Source organism: Salarias fasciatus, chromosome 6 (genome assembly GCF_902148845.1).
Source record: "Salarias fasciatus chromosome 6, fSalaFa1.1, whole genome shotgun sequence".
NCBI lineage: Eukaryota > Metazoa > Chordata > Actinopteri > Blenniiformes > Blenniidae > Salarias > Salarias fasciatus.
In genome coordinates this window covers 29,640,084-29,659,227 of record NC_043750.1, presented here as the reverse complement: position 1 = coordinate 29,659,227, position 19,144 = coordinate 29,640,084, and the positions used below count along the sequence as shown (strand labels likewise).

Genomic DNA, 19,144 nt, shown 5'->3' with positions numbered 1-19,144 from the left:
GCGGGGCGGAGCCTGGACCTCCGGCGGAGGCTGGGTGTCGCCTGACCGGATGATGACAGAACTTTTCACTCCAGTGCAGCGACTTTTATCACACAATCCCCCATTTAGAGAGAAGACGCCTCCTGCCACTCTGGATTTTTCAATCTTTGATTCATTTCTGTTGGAATAAACTAAAACTCGCCACGACTGCACCATCTGGGAACTTTTGGGATTTTTTTTTTTTCCTTAGGGGGAGAAGGAAGCTTTGGATTTAATTTGACCGGGGAGGAAAAAAGAAGAAGAGCAGGGCTGAAGCCTGCGGGGGCTGACTTGAGGTGCCGCGATGGGAAACCGGGGGATGGAAGACCTGATTCCCCTCATCAACAAGCTGCAGGACGCCTTCAGCTCCATCGGCCAGAGCTGCAACCTGGACCTGCCGCAGATAGCGGTGGTCGGCGGCCAGAGCGCAGGGAAGAGCTCCGTGCTGGAGAACTTCGTGGGGAGGTTGTACCTTTTATTGGATCGATCAGACACCCTGAATGAATCAGTTTCACCTCTGTAGAATGAAGTTTGTGGCGCTTCCCGTCCGTTTTAACGGCGTCGAGCTTTTGCGTAAAAGTCGCCAACTAAGCAGTCGGTTACGCGCCGCCTGTGTGTCTCTGAGCCTCCCAGTTCCTGATGGTTTTTTTCCCATTTTGAAGCCGAGCGATTCACGACCAAAAATTACGCATTTTACGTAAGGAAAACAGCTGTGGATTTAGCCACAAAAACGGAATGAATCGATTATAGGAGTGCGTAAGAGGGAGGTTTTACTCCATAGATCCACATTTAAAAAAACATAAATTAAAAAGTGACTTTCCTGGTGAAGCTGTTACTTTTCTTTGATTTCCAGATCATGTGTGAAAGCAGGCCAATCCTGTCAAACATTTACAGAAGGCAGTTTTCTTTGAGATTGATTGCGTGGAGTAAGTGGTTATGTTTATTGGGCTCTATAAGGTCGGGTCAATGTTTTACCTTGGAGGGTGAGGCCGCTTCCCTGATCCCACACACAGCAGCTCAGCTGCACTGCTGTTAGAAAATATGACTGTCTGACTCTCAGCACTCAGGATTTTTCTTTGTGAGGCTGATGAATGAGCTGAAAGGAATTTCTCTGAGCAGTTGTGACTCTTTTTTTTTTTTTTCGATGACCAATCACAAGGAAGCAACTGTGTGGAGATCACTCTGCCCCTCACAATGATCACAACCCCCTGTTTTCAGTGGAAGCCCAACAACCCTCTGCCTGAGATAAGATAAATTCAGAGGAAACGTTCAGGGGAGAGGACACTGTGTTGTTGCGGCGGTGAAGGCCGACTCCTCGTGTGAGATCCACATCATCTCAGAATGATTTCATCTGTCGTCCCAGAGACTGGGAATGTTGATCAGGCAACCATGTCTCCTTTTTTTTCCCCCCTGTTGCCTTTTGTCTGCGAGTCCCAAGCGGTGGCGGCGGCGGACAGTGGGGGCATTGATGTGTCAGTGCCGGGGTCACCAGTGATGTCACCAGCTGCACTGTCATGTGTGTGTGACACACTGGGTACCAGACAGAACCCCACAGAGGGACGCTCACATGCAGGCTCCTCACACACACCGCTGGAGCCCGACCTCCAGCAGCACACACACTTACCTGCTGAGCTGGTGGGATGTTGAGGATGTAGGCAGCGTTTGGTCATCTGTAAAGACGGTCCAGTCCAGGTCCATACAGGAAGTCACTCATAGCTGTGGGTGCTCTGAAGCTCTTTCAATTCTTTCTTATTTTAATCACCACACGTGGAAATTTTTAGATACAACACCAGGATCGAAAATAAATGTCATTATTGATTAGTTTTTATAATGACCTTTTAAAGTCTGGTTGTTTCTGTATTTAAAAGAAAAAAAAAACCCCAAACGGTTTATTTTCCCTAATGACTCTGAAGGAAAAAGTGTCAGTTTAAGTTTCAACCACACAGAACTCTCTGAACTTTCCTGTTTTTTTTAATCTCATGCCAAGCAATGCGTTTCAGTTTCAGGCTTCGTCATGCTTGAGGTGTTTGGGTAATTCCTGTCGAGCATCCTGTGACCGTTAGATACTGTTAATCAGAAATATCTCATAAGTCCTGATACACACCCCGTAACTGTTCTCACTGTTACATCTACGATTCTGAATTAAATTGATTCCATGCTTAAATTGTCTCAATTACACCTATAAAGACTTAAGTTCAAAACAAAAAGTGTTTTAATAAAATATTGAATAGTTTTAAATTCCACTTTTCTATGTATTTTTCCCCCTATCATAATTAAAAGAAAAGAAAATCATGCTTGGAAAAGGCAAACCACATGTTTTTAAAGCTACGGTTTTACCTTTATATGAATCGTAGAGGAGGATAAAATGCTGGAGCCAAAATTTACGTTTTTGTTTGCTTCAACATGTTGGATTACACTGTGAAAAAACATGCTAATTGTTTTTAGCTGATGAAACAGGAAACGTTTTTTCTTTAGTGACAGCTGGAAACCGATGATTTGGACTGTGAAATATCAGAAGATGATCAGAGAGGTCCGTCTCATTGCAGGACGCCGGAGATGATTGGATAAATATGAATTAATGGAGTCGGTGCGCCGCTGGCGATCGTGGTGTTTGTGCTGCGGTTTCATAAGTGACGGGGAAGAGATGAGGAAACAGGATGGGATCACGGTTGTGTAACATCCTGACTGCTCCGTCAGCAGCGGACAGCAGTGTGTGGACCTCTTCTGATGGTGGCTTCTTAGCACATAGGTGCACGTTTCTCTGAGTGTGTGTGTGTTGTGGCAGGCTGTCTGTGCTGGGACTCAGGCCTTGGCGTTGACCCGACAGCACACAGACACAAACATGTCACGATGGCCTGCAGAGATGTGTAAGCACTGACCTGGAACTGATCACAGCTCTATTGAACAGGAGTTTCCATTCTCATGGACATGGATGTAATGAGCCGGGGACGCTGAGGGAGACGCTTCCTCTCCTCTCTGCAGTATTTATAACCAGCCGGGTAGTAAGTCAATCTGTCCACGTGCATCAATAATGCAGACCCTCAGACGGAGGACTGCATATGTAATTGAGGGGAAGTTAGAGACTATTTTACTGCATCGACTCCTAAATCTGAGACGTCTGAAAAAGATGTTTTACGTTGATTTGAGATAAAGTGCAGCATGAATCAGACGATCGTCGTCTCCTCACTGGAAGTAGTGATGACGCTGATTTAACGTCTGGTTGCCTCACCGATTTGCCTGAGACGACGCTTGTGTGTTGTTTGTTTGTGTGTTAATCTTAAGCTCTGTTTGCTCATCAGAGACTTCTTGCCCAGAGGATCCGGCATCGTCACACGTCGGCCTCTCATCCTGCAGCTGGTAAACAGCAAAGCGGGTGAGTCACGCACAAGCGTTTCAGAAATGATCAACAGCCTCATCTGGTAACATCTACACAGGTTCTGCCTCATTTCCACCCTGTTGTGCAGTTTATTGAGAATACTGCGTCAATATTATTGAATTGTTAAAGATTTAATTTGTACAAACGATGCTGCTGAGTTGTTTATTTGCAGGATCGCTCTGTTTTCTGCTGTCTCTCACTCTTGATTTGCGGGTTTGTCGTCCTGTCATGCAGAGTATGCAGAGTTCCTGCACTGTAAGGGACGCAAGTTTGTGGATTTCGATGAAGTCCGGCTGGAGATCGAGGCAGAAACCGACCGGATAACTGGATCCAACAAGGGCATCTCTCCAATTCCTATCAACCTCCGGGTCTACTCTCCTCATGGTAACACACACACACACACACACACACAGACACACACACACACACAGACACACACACAGACACACACACACACACACACACACACACACACACACACACACACACACACACACACACACAATCCCATATAGAGAAATATTAAATTTTAATATTCAGTTTTGATATTTTATGTTTTATTTATAGTACCATTATTATAGAAGTTAATATTTTAAAATCTATACTACTTTTATTTGGACATTTGACTTTTTTTTAAAATCTTTTTTGTTTCTTTTCTTTCCATTGTTTTTCAGGAGTGTGGCCTTTAATTTGACCTCATTCAGAGAAATATCGATCAGTTTAATTCAACTGTTTAGAGTCTCCTTTAGTCTTTGACACACTTATAATGCTTTGTGTGTCTACATGTACACACTCACATACACACATTTGGCAGGTATATATATATATATATATATATATATATATATATAAATCTACACACACTATTTCTTTGCTGTTGTGAAGTAATTTGCGTTGACTTGTGTGTGAATAGTAAACTGGCCTTGCCTCTTCCAACGCCAGACAGCTCTTCTTTACTTTTAAAAAAAAAACTGGCATTGATTATCGTTTTTCTACTAAATAGCACCAGACAACAAAGAATGACATGAAAAACAAAATCAGCATTATGAGAAGCTCTGCTGCTCATCCCACAGATGCATGCTCCTTGAAAATCTCATGAGCCATTGTGTCAACAACATGTTTGTATGTCTGTGTGTGTTTGCATATATTTGCATGGCTTTTAGCACCTGGAGTGTTTTGAATCACATTTTTTTCATCTGTTCTTCAGAAGAGAGTCATTTTATTTATGATGTAGATGCATCTCTAAGGTGTTGTGAGGATAAAGTTTGACTGATTGATTCATCTTTGATATATGTACACACACTGACATTAAAAAATCCTATTATGCGACAAGTAATTGATGACCCAGAGGTCTGAAACCTGAGCTGCAGCAGGAAGAATTACCAAAACACTTCCTTGTGCTCCATCTCCAGCTTCATTCCAGCGAGCCAAAGAGGAAACTGTAAAGTTCCTTCTTTAATCTATTACTTAATAAGCTCAATGTTTAACCTTCTTTGACATTCAGTCTTCCCGATAAAAGTTTGACTTCAGTTCTCCGCTCCTCGTCTCCCAGTGCTCAACCTGACGCTGATCGATCTGCCGGGAATGACCAAAGTGGCCGTGGGCGACCAGCCGGTCGACATCGAGCATCAGATCAGAGACATGCTGCTGCAGTTCATCACCAAGGAGAGCTGCCTGATCCTGGCCGTCACTCCGGCCAACACCGACCTGGCCAACTCCGACGCCCTGAAGATCGCCAAGGAGGTGGATCCCCAGGGTGAGCCGGCGCTCTGTTTGGACTCGATCATAAAACTTTAAGAGAAATCTGTTGCTGAAATTCAGGAGAGAGAAAAAGAAAAAAAAAAAGTAATTACCTTTTGCTCCCGCTTGCAGCCATTTGCACTCTTCTTCTCTCCATTAATCTTTGCCTGGGTGCAGGAAGCAGCTCACCAGAATAATTAACAGTCACATTATTCAAATGCGCCCTGGCAGCAAAGATCTATTAAATGAGATTAGTGGAGATATAATTAAATTTAATTATCTCTACCTTTATTTAACCTGGAGGATGTTGTTATTCATTTCGACGCGCGAGATTCTAATTGAGTTTAAAGTCTAAATGATCTCTGTGAATCCTGATAATCAAGCGGGGATTCAAACCGCCGTCCCTCCTCAGGGCTGCGCACCATCGGCGTGATCACCAAGCTGGACCTGATGGATGAGGGGACTGATGCGAGAGACATCCTGGAAAACAAACTGCTGCCCCTGCGCCGAGGTCAGGACACACACACGCACACACACACACACACACACACACACACACACGTTCACTTCAGAAAGTGTTAGCTGGCTGGTTGGTTTTGTATTTTTTGACTGATGCACTAAATGAAAAACTTCTAACCCAGTTAGATTTTTTTTGCCATGAGATTTCAGGTATGATAGAAACACCTGCGGAGAAGCTTTTGTGACACATATTCTGCAATATAACAGCAAACAGTGTATGAAGAGCTGAATGCAATATGGAGTGAATAGGGTTTTTTTTTTTGTCAATTGAGAAATGAGAAGCTTAAAACATGTACTGTAAGTATCACATTACGAAGTGGCTCATTAATGAGCAGCTTTGCAGAGGACATACTTTTCAAAAAAGCCTTTCTGATGATTTCTTCTTGACATTGCTAGATTTGCACTGACAGAATTCTCATGTTCTGATGTAGGCGATGACAATAAAGACGAGTTAAAATAGTGACATTGATTTCTCTGCAGCAGTGGCCAGCTTTCAAAATAAAAGTCTTGATGGAAACAGATGATATTTCCTTAAATGGAACAAGTGCAATCAGTTAATTTTCATCACCACAAACCTGACAGAATAATAATGATTTTTGTTTTGGTTGCAAACATGAAGTCATGACAAAACTTTTCTTTTTGCTGTGAGAATTTCCTAGAAAGTGTCTCATTATGGTTCAGTACTGTTTTAAGTCTGTTTCATCATCTTCAGGGCAGTGGAAGCCTTCATGTGTGGAGCCACTGATGTGACACATGTCGGTGTTTTGACTACGAGCTTTATTCTGAACATGCTGTGTGTGTTTCTCCTCAGGATACATCGGGGTGGTGAACCGCAGTCAGAAAGACATCGATGGGAAGAAAGACATCCGCGCTGCTTTGGCTGCAGAGAGGAAGTTCTTCCTCTCCCATCCTGCTTACAGACACATAGCAGAACGCATGGGCACGCCACACCTGCAGAAAACCCTCAACCAGGTGACACACACACACACACACACACACACACACACACACACACACACACACACACACACACACACACACACACACTACTCTGAAACAACTCTTCGTTTTGTTTGGATAAAATTCACGCTGTTCTTCACGCCGGTCTGTTTCCATGAAATCAACCTTTTGAACTAAGGTTTTCTTACTGCAGCTCAAAGTTTAATAAGAGTTGAAGCAAAGTTTCCTCCATGCGTGCCTCGTCTGTTTTCTTTATGGAGTTCTCAGGATGATGTAGAATCCTCTCACACACTGCTTTTTCTTTCTCTGCACTTCTTCTAATAGTCACACCAAGAGTTTTGAATGTTAAGATGGTCTGTCTTCCTTTAATTGGCTTTCTGTTTTGTTTTTGTTTTTTTCTTTTTTGTTAGAAAGTCATGTAGGGACACAGATGTGCCATAAAGCAAAGTCAAACGACAGCATTCCTTATTGACCCTAATCTATAAAAGTCCCAACAAAAAGTGGTTTCAATTTGATTTTGGAATGATCTAAATCAAAACTCAGTTTGAAGTTTAAAGGTGAATAATTCCACATTTGAATCTTAGGGATATAAAGTTTGAGTCCACCATCAGGAGCTTGATGATGGACTTGTTTATGAATGAATTTAAGGCAATCAGAATTACTGAAATCATCAAAACATATGATATTGAGATTCTTAAGAACACAGTAATGATGTAATGATTTGCTGTTGAAATGTACTGAGTTTAACTGAGCACGAGTGGACACCGTATACTTCTGTAACAGGATGCTCTGATGAGTAATCTGCTGGTTGAACTCATCATCCGTCACCGTTTCCCACTGATCTTCTCTCCAGCAACTCACCAACCACATCCGCGACACGTTGCCAGGGTTACGCAACAAGCTGCAGAGCCAGCTGCTGTCCCTGGAGAAGGAGGTGGAGGAGTACAAGAACTTCCGCCCTGACGATCCCGCTCGCAAGACCAAGGCCTTGCTTCAGTCAGTGCTCACACACACACACACACACACACACACACACACACACACACACACACACACACACACACACACACGGAGCGTTAGATGCTCTCTATGCACTGACTCTGCAGGATGGTGCAGCAGTTCGGTGTGGACTTTGAGAAGTGCATCGAGGGCTCCGGAGACCAGGTGGACACCTCCAACCTGTCCGGTGGAGCCAAGATCAACCGCATCTTTCACGAGCGCTTCCCGTTCGAGCTGGTGAAGGTACAGTAACTTTCCTCTATGATAATTTAGATCGGTGAGGGGATCAGAGGATGCACTCGGCTCGTTGTTTGCATTCTGGTCAAAAACTCATAATGCTGCCAAAAATATTCACAAAGTCAAACTGCATCACATTTTAACCTGGTTTTGTAGAGTTTTATCTGATTATGTTGATTTGTCATTAATATTGTCACACCAGTGAGTAATGAATGTATGAAATGAAGAACCTTTATAACATGAAACGTGTCAATGAGTGATCACACTTTATTGTAAAATTCTGTATTTTTCTTAACTTGTTCAAAGTTGAAAATTCACAACAATATAAAATGAGAGGTTTGACCTGTGATGATAATCAGGACTTTTTTTTTGGTGTTTTGCAGCAATTTTATTGATCAGTACATTGCAGAAATTTTCTTTATCTTGACCTTTATTAAGGTGAATTAAATTATCAAATTATACAGGCAACTCTGCAAATGAAATCTGATATGATCTATTGAAATTAATATTAGTGTTCTAATCTTTGTCACAGTTGGCCATCGTTCTAGAAGGCAAAATGAACTCTGTAGCTTCTAAAACACCTGGAATCTTCCCTAGTTGTGTGTTTGTTCTGCATTCATCCAGTGTAAAGAAAGGACTGGTGCAGAGGCCTGGTGGTTAAATGCGTTTTGTGTCTCAGATGGAGTTCGACGAGAAGGAGCTCAGGAAGGAGATCAGCTACGCCATCAAGAACATCCACGGAGTCAGGCAAGTTGAAGCGGCGCGCCTCTCACTTTCCGCTCGCCTGCCCGTCAGCTTTTTGTCTGTTTGTCATCTCCCTATTATGTGTGGTCTCTTTGATGTTTCACTTGGTCGGTGAGCGGTTTTTCATTTCTTACTGTTTGGCAGCTTGTTGGATGCCTCCTGCTCCACTTGTTTTGTTTTGCCCTTCGTTCCTCCTTGTTTGTTTTTTCCTATGTCTGCTCTCATCTTCCCTGTTTGTGTGTGTGTGTGTGTGTGTGTGCCTCCTGCTCCACGTCTCCATGTGTGTCTTGTCTGTATGTCCTTCAGGACAGGCCTGTTCACCCCAGACCTGGCGTTTGAGGCCATAGTGAAAAAGCAGATCATTAAGCTGAAAGAGCCTTGTCTGAAATGCATCGACCTGGTCATCCAGGAGCTCATCAACACAGTCAGACAGTGCACCAATAAGGTATCGCTGCATGGTCCCTGCTGCGACCCACACAGCCCTGCATGGTCAGTGCAGCCAGGCACGCTCGTCAGTGATCACTGGTGGCATTTTTTTTTTTTTCATTCTGGATGCTTTTTAGTGTTTCAAACTGAACTTTTCTGCACTGGTATACGATTGGATATGAAGTATGTGGAGCCGAGTTGAGCCCCGGCTGCGCTGCAGTGCACTGACGTGTGGTTTCTGACAGGCCGTGTGATCAGAAGCAGGCGGGCTGCGACATGCTCCGGTGCAGGTTCATTGCAAAACAAGCTGCAGGCCTGGTTTGAAGCTCCAGCTGCTGCCCTCATGACTGCTGTGCGCAAACGCATGCAAACACCAGCGTGCTAATATTTGCTTTTTAACATCAAGACCGGCGGATTTTCACAGTGTGAGGAAGCATCAGAGATGTCTCAGCTCAGGTCTCAGTGTTGTGTTGTGTCCTTTGTGCTCTGGCTGGATTGGAACCTCTTACAGGGCAATTTTGTTTCAATCCTCTGGTCTACTGTGTTACTGATTAAACGTATTAAAGAGGAAAACAAATTTTAATTACAGCCCCCAAAATGACAAGAAGACTGAATCACATCACTTTATTTAAGCCTAAACCTGAAAGACTGTGAAGACCCCTGGCTTGGACTGATTGGAAGTTCAGGTTTCTGAATGATGGTGATCCAAGAGAAGACGTGAGGGGATTCCAGCATCATGAGGAATCATCTCACCGCCCGTCCAGCTGTTTTGAGACCTGTCCTCCGTGACGGTCGTGTTTAAAAAGCCATAGTCTCATTCTTGATGTGCATTCCTGGGATGCAGACATTTCACTGAGCATTTTTTAAAGCCTGCAGCTTGTTTTTGTTCTGAACTCGATGTAGAACTCACTAACGTCTTATTTTTCTTTCTTTTCTTTTTTTTTTATCCCTACTTCTTCATCTCTCTCTTTCTTATTGAAACTCTCTTCTCCACCACCGCTGCCTCTTTCCACCTCCATGACTGACGCTACACTTCCTCCTGATATTAAACCCTCCACCTCCAATGCCCCCCCACCTGCAGGACAGGCCTGTTCACCCCAGACATGGCCTTCGAGGCTATAGTGAAAAAGCAGGTCATTAAGCTGAAAGACCCGTGTCTGAAATGCGTTGACCTCGTCGTCACCGAGCTCGTGACCCTGATCAGGAAGTGCACTGAAAAGGTAAACATGAACAGCAGAGAGAGACAGACGGAGATCTGAAAGAGTGAAGTCCGCAGTTTGAAAGCAGCGAGTCGAACGGAGGCAGAGCTTCAGGATCCGCTGCTGCCAGCGTCGATCGTCACGCACTCACCGCTGCTTCAAGGCTTCACGCACCCGCTGCTGCTTCCCGCTGCGTTGATCCTCAGTGACAGAGTCCAGAGCCCGATCTGCCTGCTGATCCTGATCCTGATCCTGATAATGATCCCGGTCCCTCACTAGTCCACCCAGACCCTCGGCGCTGGTCCGAGTGGTTTAACCACCCCTCACCTGCCTAATCAAACCAGATCCTCCCCTCACACCCACAGATTTGGCTGTTCAGAAGCGTCACACCTCTGGCTGTTATTCACTCCCATCAAGAGTTTTCCTATTGACACCAATAACGCGACCCCCACCACCCCCACCTCCAACCCTTCAGCCCACGTCCCGCCACCACCCCTCACTACCTGCTCTCCATCTCTGTCTGGACTCTTCTTCTACTTCTCACCTCGATTTCAGACTCAGTATCAGTTTGAGATTTATTTTTTTGCACGGATTACAGAAAAGAAGAACTTTTAACAAGAATTCTGATTACCACATCCGCTGCGTGAAAGATTTCTCAAGCTGATACGGGAGTCGGTGCATGCCTCCTCCGTGTTCACGAGCCACATTTACACCAGGCGGTACAATGTGTTTTGACTCATTAGACACGAAGTTCTCACTTAATGAGAGGAAGCGTCGGGGAAGTGCTCAGCTTGGGAGGGAGTTGTGATCTCGCCGTGAAATGTTCACAAGTTCAACGATGATCAAAACAGTTTCGGTGCAGGAGACAGCGGCGTGTTTCTCCCCTTTCACCTGAGGAGTGTATTAATAGCAATTCTCTCCAAAAAGATTAAAAAAAAAAGCAAAACAAAACCGCATAATGCCAAGTGCATCTCAGAATGTATCATATGAGAACTTAAATGAAAAGACTTGACCCAGTATGTGGGAAGCTTATTGTTGATCTACCTCAATTGGATTGCTTCTTTTTGTTGTTCACATACTTTGTAAAGCTTGTTTGCAAAGTGCTTCCTGATTAAAATGGATATTTTATCCATAAGTGATACTTAAATTGAATCAAGTGATCAGACACATTAAAGTGTCGTGTCGTGAGACACTTTCTGACCCAAATCCTTTTTCTCTTGGAGGAGAAGCGACAGCAGGAGGGAGGGAGAGTTACACAAATCTGAGATAGTTTGAGTTTCTTAAAAGCAGAGAATGATTGGGATCTTCAATAAAACATCTGAACTTCATACAAAACACATTTTATTACCAGTGTAAATGACATCTGTGTGTAAAATGTCTTTGTGTTGACTTTTGCTGCTAGTGGTTGAACGTAGCTGCTTATAAACACACACACACACACACACACACACACACACACACACACACACACACACACACACACACACACAGTGTATTTACAGTGTTGTGTAAGCCTGGAGACGGCAGGTGTGTTTGTGTGTGTGTCCGACCATCATCTGCATCAATCTGCAGCAGTGCGTGTGTGGGTGTGTTTCCTTTGTGTGTGTGTGTGTGTGTGTGTGCGCGCAGCTCGGTTCGTATCCTCGGCTGAGAGAAGAGACGGAGAGAATCGTCACCACCTACGTCAGAGAGAGAGACAGCAAGACCAAAGACCAGGTGAGTGCGTGTGTGCGCATGTGTGTGTGTGTGTGTGTGTGTGTGTGCGTGCCCTGCAGAGCGACAGGCCTCACCTCAACGCTTCTCCGCCTCCTTGTGTACATATTAACACCTGTGGTGTTTTCCTCCTCAGGTGTTGCTGCTGATTGACATCGAGCTCTCCTACATCAACACCAACCACGAGGACTTCATAGGATTCGCCAAGTAAGAAAACAGGATGTGCTGCAGATTCCAATTTACAAAATTTAAAAAAAAAGGAAAAAATCCTTATTAGAAAGAAGTCTAATGTGATTGAACATTATATCTATTAGTGCCCTCTGGTGGACAAACTGTGCAATGAACGCACGTATTGCTGAAGCCAGTCATTCTCCACTGGTGATATTTATACTTCATTAACTAAACCGGCTTTGTTGCTTTATTTATGAGAACAGTTCAGAGTTACAGTGAGAGGATCAAAGCTGTTATTGAGACTAAAGCTGCACAAGTTGATGGAAATTAAATAATAATCCATCCTTGATGCTTGAATGACGAGACTATCCCTTTACATGTAAAAAACAAACTACCAAAGGTGTGTTAAAAGTTGATTCATGAGCTGTGTCAATAATTATTAAACTTTTGTATTCACCCTTTTAAAAACATCAATTTGTGCACAGAAAAAAAAGTCCAAAAAGGTACAAGATGCATTTAAAAAGATCGTGCATCTTGTGTATCAATTAAAATTCAGTTTAAATTTTATTGCTGTACATTTCAGAACCTGTATTTTCTACTTTAACTGAAGTAAATGTATTCACTTAGTTTTATTGAAAAGGCACGTGAAGTGATCAGAGTAAAACATGCTACTACTTCAAATCAATAAATCCTAATATTAAAATCTGTACTTCCACTGAAACAGTGCGAGTATTCTTACCACCTACTTCATTTTGTATTGACCAGTAAGTTAATATCTGCCCCACTTTCAGCTCTTAGCGGTAAATCTTCTGCATGTCAACACTGAAAACACTGAAAATCCTACAATAATTGACAGTGTCATCCCGCGGCTGGTGCACTGCAGGTCTGATGCCAAAAATGTGTTGAGGTAGTTCAGATATGTTGTCAGTAACCATGGTAACTGACTCCGTGAAATTAACTTTCCACTCCTGGATCAAGAGTTCCCTCCTCTCACTTCTTCATTGCTGCAACACACTTCAGGCGTACGGCGCAGAATCTGGACGCTCTGAACGTCGGGAGTCTTTGGAGCCGGTCCAGCGAGTGGACAGCATCTGTTTTCCTCTCTGTCCTGTCGGGAATGTGTTAGTCTGAGACAACAGCTGAGGCACGGCTCAAAGCAAACAAACAGAGGAGCAAAGTCGCACAAAAAGCATACAAAGTGAGTCACTGGCTGTTTCCGAAAAAGCAACAAAGCGGGGAAGGGAAAAAAAAAGAAAAGAAAAAGGACTGGCTTGTGGAGAAATGGCAGCTTACAGAGAGGCAGAAAGCAAAGAAACACAAAACAGGAACACTGGAACCAAAACAGAGAGGAGGAAGGACACACACGCGCACGCGCACGCGCACGCACACACACACACACACACACACACACACACACACACACACACACACACACACACACACAAAATCCCCAACATGAATTCAGAGAGTGAATCCAAGCAGTTTTTGATGCATTAGAGTTTTCAGAGTGGCAGGATGAGCTCGGACCACACTGCACTCGTCTTTACATCCAGCCTGCTGTTTCCACACTCCTCTGCTCTTCTTACTGATCAAAGCAGCCAGTGCTTGATAGAAAGTCTCTTCAGTAAACCGACAGTTTTGGACGTGACGCTTTGGTTGCCTTTGAGTCTTTAAGTGCCAAAAAAAAAAAAAAAAAAACTTTTCTGGGGTTTTCCGTTGAAAATATTCCTCAAACCCGGGCATTAGATTCAAGACTTCTGCCTCACAAGTCTGATGTGAGTCTAATGTTTTCCAATAGCAGGGGGGGCTCTGCTGCGAACACACTTTTACTGCTAAATTTAATACCGTTTTATAGATCTGTTTTGGAAGCATTCACTACGTGGCAGAGGCAGAGAAGATGTGAGCTGTTTAAGTGAGACGTAAGGCTTGAAACTAACGTCGGGTTTGTCCTGCTGAGCCTTGATGAATTCTCTCTCCTGCAGCGCCCAGCAAAGAACTGCCGCCAACGCCACCAAGAAGAGGGTCATGCCCAATCAGGTGATTAAAGAGACGCCACACACTCCTCCGCTGAAGCCCTCAATTCTCCACGGCTGCTCTCTCCTCCTGTTTTCCTTCGCTTCTCTCCGCCGTCGTCTCTCCTGTCATTACAGCCCTTTGTCGCCTCACATTTTCACACTCTTTGTTTGTGCCCCTCTTGTCTCCTCTCTTGACTCCCCGCTCCTCCTCGCTCTCCTCCTTCTGTTCCTCCTTTTAACGGCCCAGGGAGAGATTCTTGTAAGTACTGCGCCCTCGCCCTCACCCCCTCCCCGTCCCGCACTTCCACTTGTCGCTTCCTCTTTCAGGTGGGCGGGGGAGTCGACGGGTATTCGGACCGTGTCCAGAAGCAGCACATGTGCTCCTGGACGAGGGGGGGGGAAGTGAAAGTTACGCTCAGAGACGTGGAGCCGCTGCACTTTAATGAAACAGGCGTCAGATCGCGGCCCGCCTTTGAAGATTTACTGTAATGCTTGTAGCTGTGGGTGTCGGTGTGGATCTTAAGCGGGATTTACATCCAGCATTAAGACTTTAAAGCTGAGATTCGCACATAAAAATGTCCGTCTCCTAAACCGTCTGCTTGTTTACTCTGACACACACACGTATCGTCAACGTTAACTGAGAGCTGCGTTTGAATATTGTGCGGCTCAGCAGTTCCGCGGCAGACAGGCCTTTTATCTCTCTCTGCTCCTCTGGTCTCTCAAGAGGCAACAATTCCAAATCACTTCTAATCATTTCTGCTTCTCCCTCCATCCATCTTTTATATCGCTTTGTTCAATCCAGCCAGTCCAAGTTTTTAATGGACAAAGGGAAGTTAGACCCTGCAGACAGTCACAGACACGTCTGAACTGTGAGTGCCTGTTGACCCCACAGCTAAGTTTGTTTAATTCATCTTGATACAGTTTTTAAACTGGTTAATTTAAATCAGTCTGTTGAATTTAGTTAACTTTTATTTAGATTTAGATTTTATTTGAAATTGTATTAATATGGTTGATTTTGATTCAACTCATTCCATTCCCCTCCCCTGTATAAATAATACAAAATAATGTCATTACTCTGTACACACACACACACACACACACACACACACACACACACACACACACACACACACACACACAAACCCATTAATCCTGTCATCATGAAAACGGTCTCCTCTAACCCGTCTGTGGAGAATTGAGTAGATTGTTCGGCAACAATCAGCTCTTTTGGTAACCAGGTGTTTAATTCAGTGTGACTTTAACAATAAGCTGCATTCACAATCATGATGTCAACTGACTTCATAATACCAGAGGTGTGGAGCCGAAAATGTATCCCTCGTCAGGAGTGTGTGTGTGTGTGTGTGTGTGTGTGTTTATCATTCATCAAACATACCATTCACAGTTGTATAATATGATCTATTATTTAGCTGAATATCTGAATAACCAAAACCAGGCAGATCGTTCTGAGCACTTCATTTTTAAAATACATATAATAAGAGATGAAAAAAGGTTATGTGTGTGTGGGGGAAAAAAAACAAGAAATTCCATTCCACCTAACATACTTCAATCGTAGAATCATAAAGATGAAAATCGTTTCAATCACGGCAGACGTCAGTAATATAATGTAGAAACTAAATGTTGATTATTGGGATTGGCACCCGTAAATGTCATGGAAGGAGCAGGCTGGGGAAAAAATGAAGAAAAAAAAACACATCTGATGAATCTCACTACTTTTCCATGTAAACAGAGTAAAGATAAACTGTCCTGTTGTGCAGTGTCTTCTGTTTGTAAAAGAGTGAACATGGCGGTGCTGACTGAAGCTCAGTGAAGGCCACGGTCGGATCAGTGTGTCGTCGTTTACGTCTGCTTATTCTCCCTGTGTGTCCCTCTGTCTTCTCGTCTGTCAGTCTGGCTCTGAGAGGGATGCAGACAAGGTGACTCCAGTAACTTGTGCTGTTTATTTGTCCTGTAGGTTGGTTTGACTGTGCCGTGATTGTGTTTGTGTGAGGCGTGTGTCTGCATGGCGTGCTGCGGTTTGGTTTTGCGTGCGGCCTGCTGGCGCGTGACGACCCGACCCCTCCGGCCGGGAGCGTAGCTCAGTCAGCTGTCGGACTCTCGTGTGCAGGTCATCCGCAGAGGCTGGCTCACCATCAACATCAGCATCATGAAGGGGGGATCCAAGGACTACTGGTTCGTCCTGACCGCCGAGTCGCTCTCCTGGTACAAAGACGAGGAGGTAAGGACGATCGCTCCGTCTTCACCTGTCCGTCTCTCTGTGGTGGCTTGACTGGTCTTTGTCGTCATCTGTCAGGAGAAAGAGAAGAAGTACATGCTGCCGCTGGACAACCTGAAGCTCAGGGATCTGGAGAAGGGCTTCATGTCCAGCAAGCACGTCTTCGCCATCTTCAACACGGAACAGAGGTGCGGATGCATCGAGATCGTCTGGAACAGCCGCCTTTTAGGCGCCTTGGCATTTTATCATGAGATGTGTGTGTGTGTGTGTGTGTGTCCTCCTCATCACAGGAATGTGTACAAAGACCTGCGTCAGATCGAACTGGCCTGTGACACTCAGGAGGATGTGGACAGCTGGAAGGCCTCCTTCCTCAGGGCCGGCGTTTATCCAGAGAAAGACCAGGTACACACACACACACATGGTGTCACACACTGGTACTTTACATATATGTCACCTTGGAACAACCCTAAGAATGACCAGTAGGAGCCACATTTTTAAATCGTTCAATCAAACCCAGATATCTTCACTGAAGAGTTCATTGTTTTGGGAATAACTTTTGCACTCATGATGTATTCATCTCCCTCTACGTCCGTCTCATTGTCCGTCAGGGTGAGAACGAAGACGCCATGAATCCGAGCGACACGGTGTCGATGGACCCCCAGCTGGAGCGACAGGTGGAGACCATCCGCAACCTCGTGGACTCGTACATCGGAATCGTCAACAAGACCATCAGAGACCTCATGCCCAAGACCATCATGCACCTCATGATCAACAGCGTACGTTCCGTCCTCTCCTCGCGCCTTCTTTTACACGGGTAATGTTGGCCGCGGTCTCTTCTAAACCGTACGGTGCCCTCTGGTCCGCCTGCCCCCCTCCAGGCGAAGGACTTCATCCACTCGGAGCTGCTGGCCTACCTGTACTCGGCCGGCGATCAGGGCAGCCTGATGGAGGAGTCGGCGGAGCAGGCTCAGAGGAGAGACGAGATGCTGAAGATGTACCACGCCCTGAAAGAGGCGCTGGTCATCATCGGGGACATCAGCACCACCACCATCTCCACCCCCATGCCTCCGCCCGTAGACGACACATGGCTAGCCAAAGAACCCAGGTAGCGAAACAGATGAGGAAGTCTGCAGCAGACGGGTGTGTGAATAGCTCCGATGGGTTTATTCGAGGAATTCTTGTCCGTTGTGTCTTTCTCTCAGCCCTCCGCCATCGTCCCGTCCCGCCACCTCAACGGCGCCCCCTCCCAGCCGACCCCCGGCAGTCCGAGGGCCCACGCCCGGCCCCCCTCCCCCGCTCAACCCCTCGCCGGCGTTCGGCGCCCCGCCCGTGCCGTCGCGGCCCGGACCGCCGCCGGACTCCTCGGCCGTGCCGCTCATCCCGTCGAGGCCGGCCCGCGTGCCGCCGGCCCTGCCCCCGGGGATTCCCAGGTAACACCGTGTACAAACACACACACTCACACACAGTCACACTCACACACACACACTCACACACACACACACACACACACACAGTTTTGCCTTCTGTGGTTGTGTCCTGGTGGGAGTCGCTGTTCTGGTGAGGGATTTCACGGTGATTTTCTGGCTTTGGTGCTTTGGGAGTCGGTGCATGACTGTCTGATGATGTTTTTCCTTGCATGCATCTTCCCCCCCCCCCCCCCCCCCCCCCCACCCCTCCACTCCTCCCTCTCCACCTCTCCTCCTCTCTCTTCCTGCAGCAGAAGACCCCCGGCTGCTCCCAACAGGCCCACTGTCATTCGTCCTTCAGAGCCCTCCCTGCTTGACTAGAAAAAAAAAAACCACACACACACACACACACACACACACACATCTTTGTTTTCGTTGGTTTTGCAGACTGTGTTTACACTCACATGTTGATCCCCAGTAGAAATAGTCACTAAAATCTTTGATTTCCCTGGAACTGCAGACTACTGTAAGTGGTAATCTGATGCTGTTTCAGTCTGTGCATTTCAGAAACATTTTGTATGTAATTGTGGTTGTATGTGTAGATAGCTTTTCTCTTTTACTTTTTAACAATATGATACATTCATTTTTTGCATCATTGCTACAAAAAGGGATAAATTTGATGAAGTTAGTCAATTATAGGCGATGTACCAGTCGGTATCTTTCATTGTTCTTATTTCATTTGAAATGAAATACGTCTTAAACCAATATATAGCATAACTTTTTATATTATGGTAAAGAAAAACAAACACATTTTAGAAGTAATATTCCTGAATTGTATCCTCGCTAATGTTGCTATTTTCACACACTAAGCACCTCAATATGTAAGCAGCACTTTTTTTTTCTGTTTTTACGAAATCCTCAAAATTTTCTCAGCTTCTCCAAGTTAACTGAATGTTATATGCTTCAGTATTTTGTATGCTTCAGTATCTTTGGCGTATTACTAAGAATGTTTAATGTATGCGGTAGTTCTGTTTAGTGTTTGCATTTTGTGGACCAGTCAAAGTAAGTCGTGCTGCAGCAGTGTGTCGTCTTCTGGTAGGATGATACTGAAGCGTTCTGCAGCATAGTAACAAAAAAAAATTGAAAAAGTGAAGTTTTTGTGGATTAATGGAAAGTTTGGGGATGTACGGTCGTACAGTGGTTAGCAGAGCCAGCTCGCAGTATCAAACAATCCCCAGTCTTGAGTTTGCTTCTTCTTGTTTGGGTTTTCCCCCCACGAGGGAAAAACATTACAGGCTAACTGGTTACTCAGAATTTTTTTCTGTTTGACCTCCTGCCCACATTCCACCCCCCCTTTTTTTTTGATCTTCAGACGAAGTTAATTCAGG

General features: G+C 45.0%; 1 protein-coding gene across 7 annotated transcripts; it reads left to right on the top strand.

The window, feature by feature from the left end:
* The first annotated feature begins 56 nt into the window (after window positions 1-56).
* Window positions 57-18,896, top strand: LOC115390133 (dynamin-2-like). 7 transcript variants are annotated; one of them, XM_030093846.1, is made up of 21 exons: window positions 57-483; window positions 3,318-3,391; window positions 3,629-3,778; window positions 4,947-5,150; window positions 5,547-5,645; window positions 6,465-6,625; window positions 7,467-7,609; window positions 7,720-7,855; window positions 8,529-8,596; window positions 10,101-10,239; window positions 11,848-11,934; window positions 12,068-12,138; window positions 14,085-14,139; window positions 14,365-14,376; window positions 16,243-16,353; window positions 16,429-16,538; window positions 16,641-16,752; window positions 16,959-17,126; window positions 17,229-17,455; window positions 17,553-17,780; window positions 18,071-18,896. In XM_030093846.1, exons 1-21 carry the CDS (start codon window positions 323-325, stop codon window positions 18,135-18,137), a joined length of 2,583 nt encoding a protein of 860 aa, XP_029949706.1. In that variant the 5' UTR covers window positions 57-322; the 3' UTR covers window positions 18,138-18,896. The 7 variants fall into 7 exon arrangements, with proteins under 7 accessions (XP_029949706.1, XP_029949704.1, XP_029949705.1 ...); XM_030093844.1 differs by having other exon boundaries at window positions 18,068-18,896; XM_030093845.1 differs by lacking the exon at window positions 10,101-10,239 and adding an exon at window positions 8,900-9,038.
* The last annotated feature ends 248 nt before the right edge of the window (window positions 18,897-19,144 follow it).

Excerpts from the sequence above, each read along its gene's own strand:
- LOC115390133 (XM_030093844.1), top strand. The coding sequence starts at position 323 with ATGGGAAACCGGGGGATGGAAGACCTGATTCCCCTCATCAACAAGCTG. Across the intron at positions 6,626-7,466 it reads TGCAGAAAACCCTCAACCAG|CAACTCACCAACCACATCCG; the intron begins GTGACACACACA and ends TCTTCTCTCCAG. Across the intron at positions 16,753-16,958 it reads TTTATCCAGAGAAAGACCAG|GGTGAGAACGAAGACGCCAT; the intron begins GTACACACACAC and ends ATTGTCCGTCAG.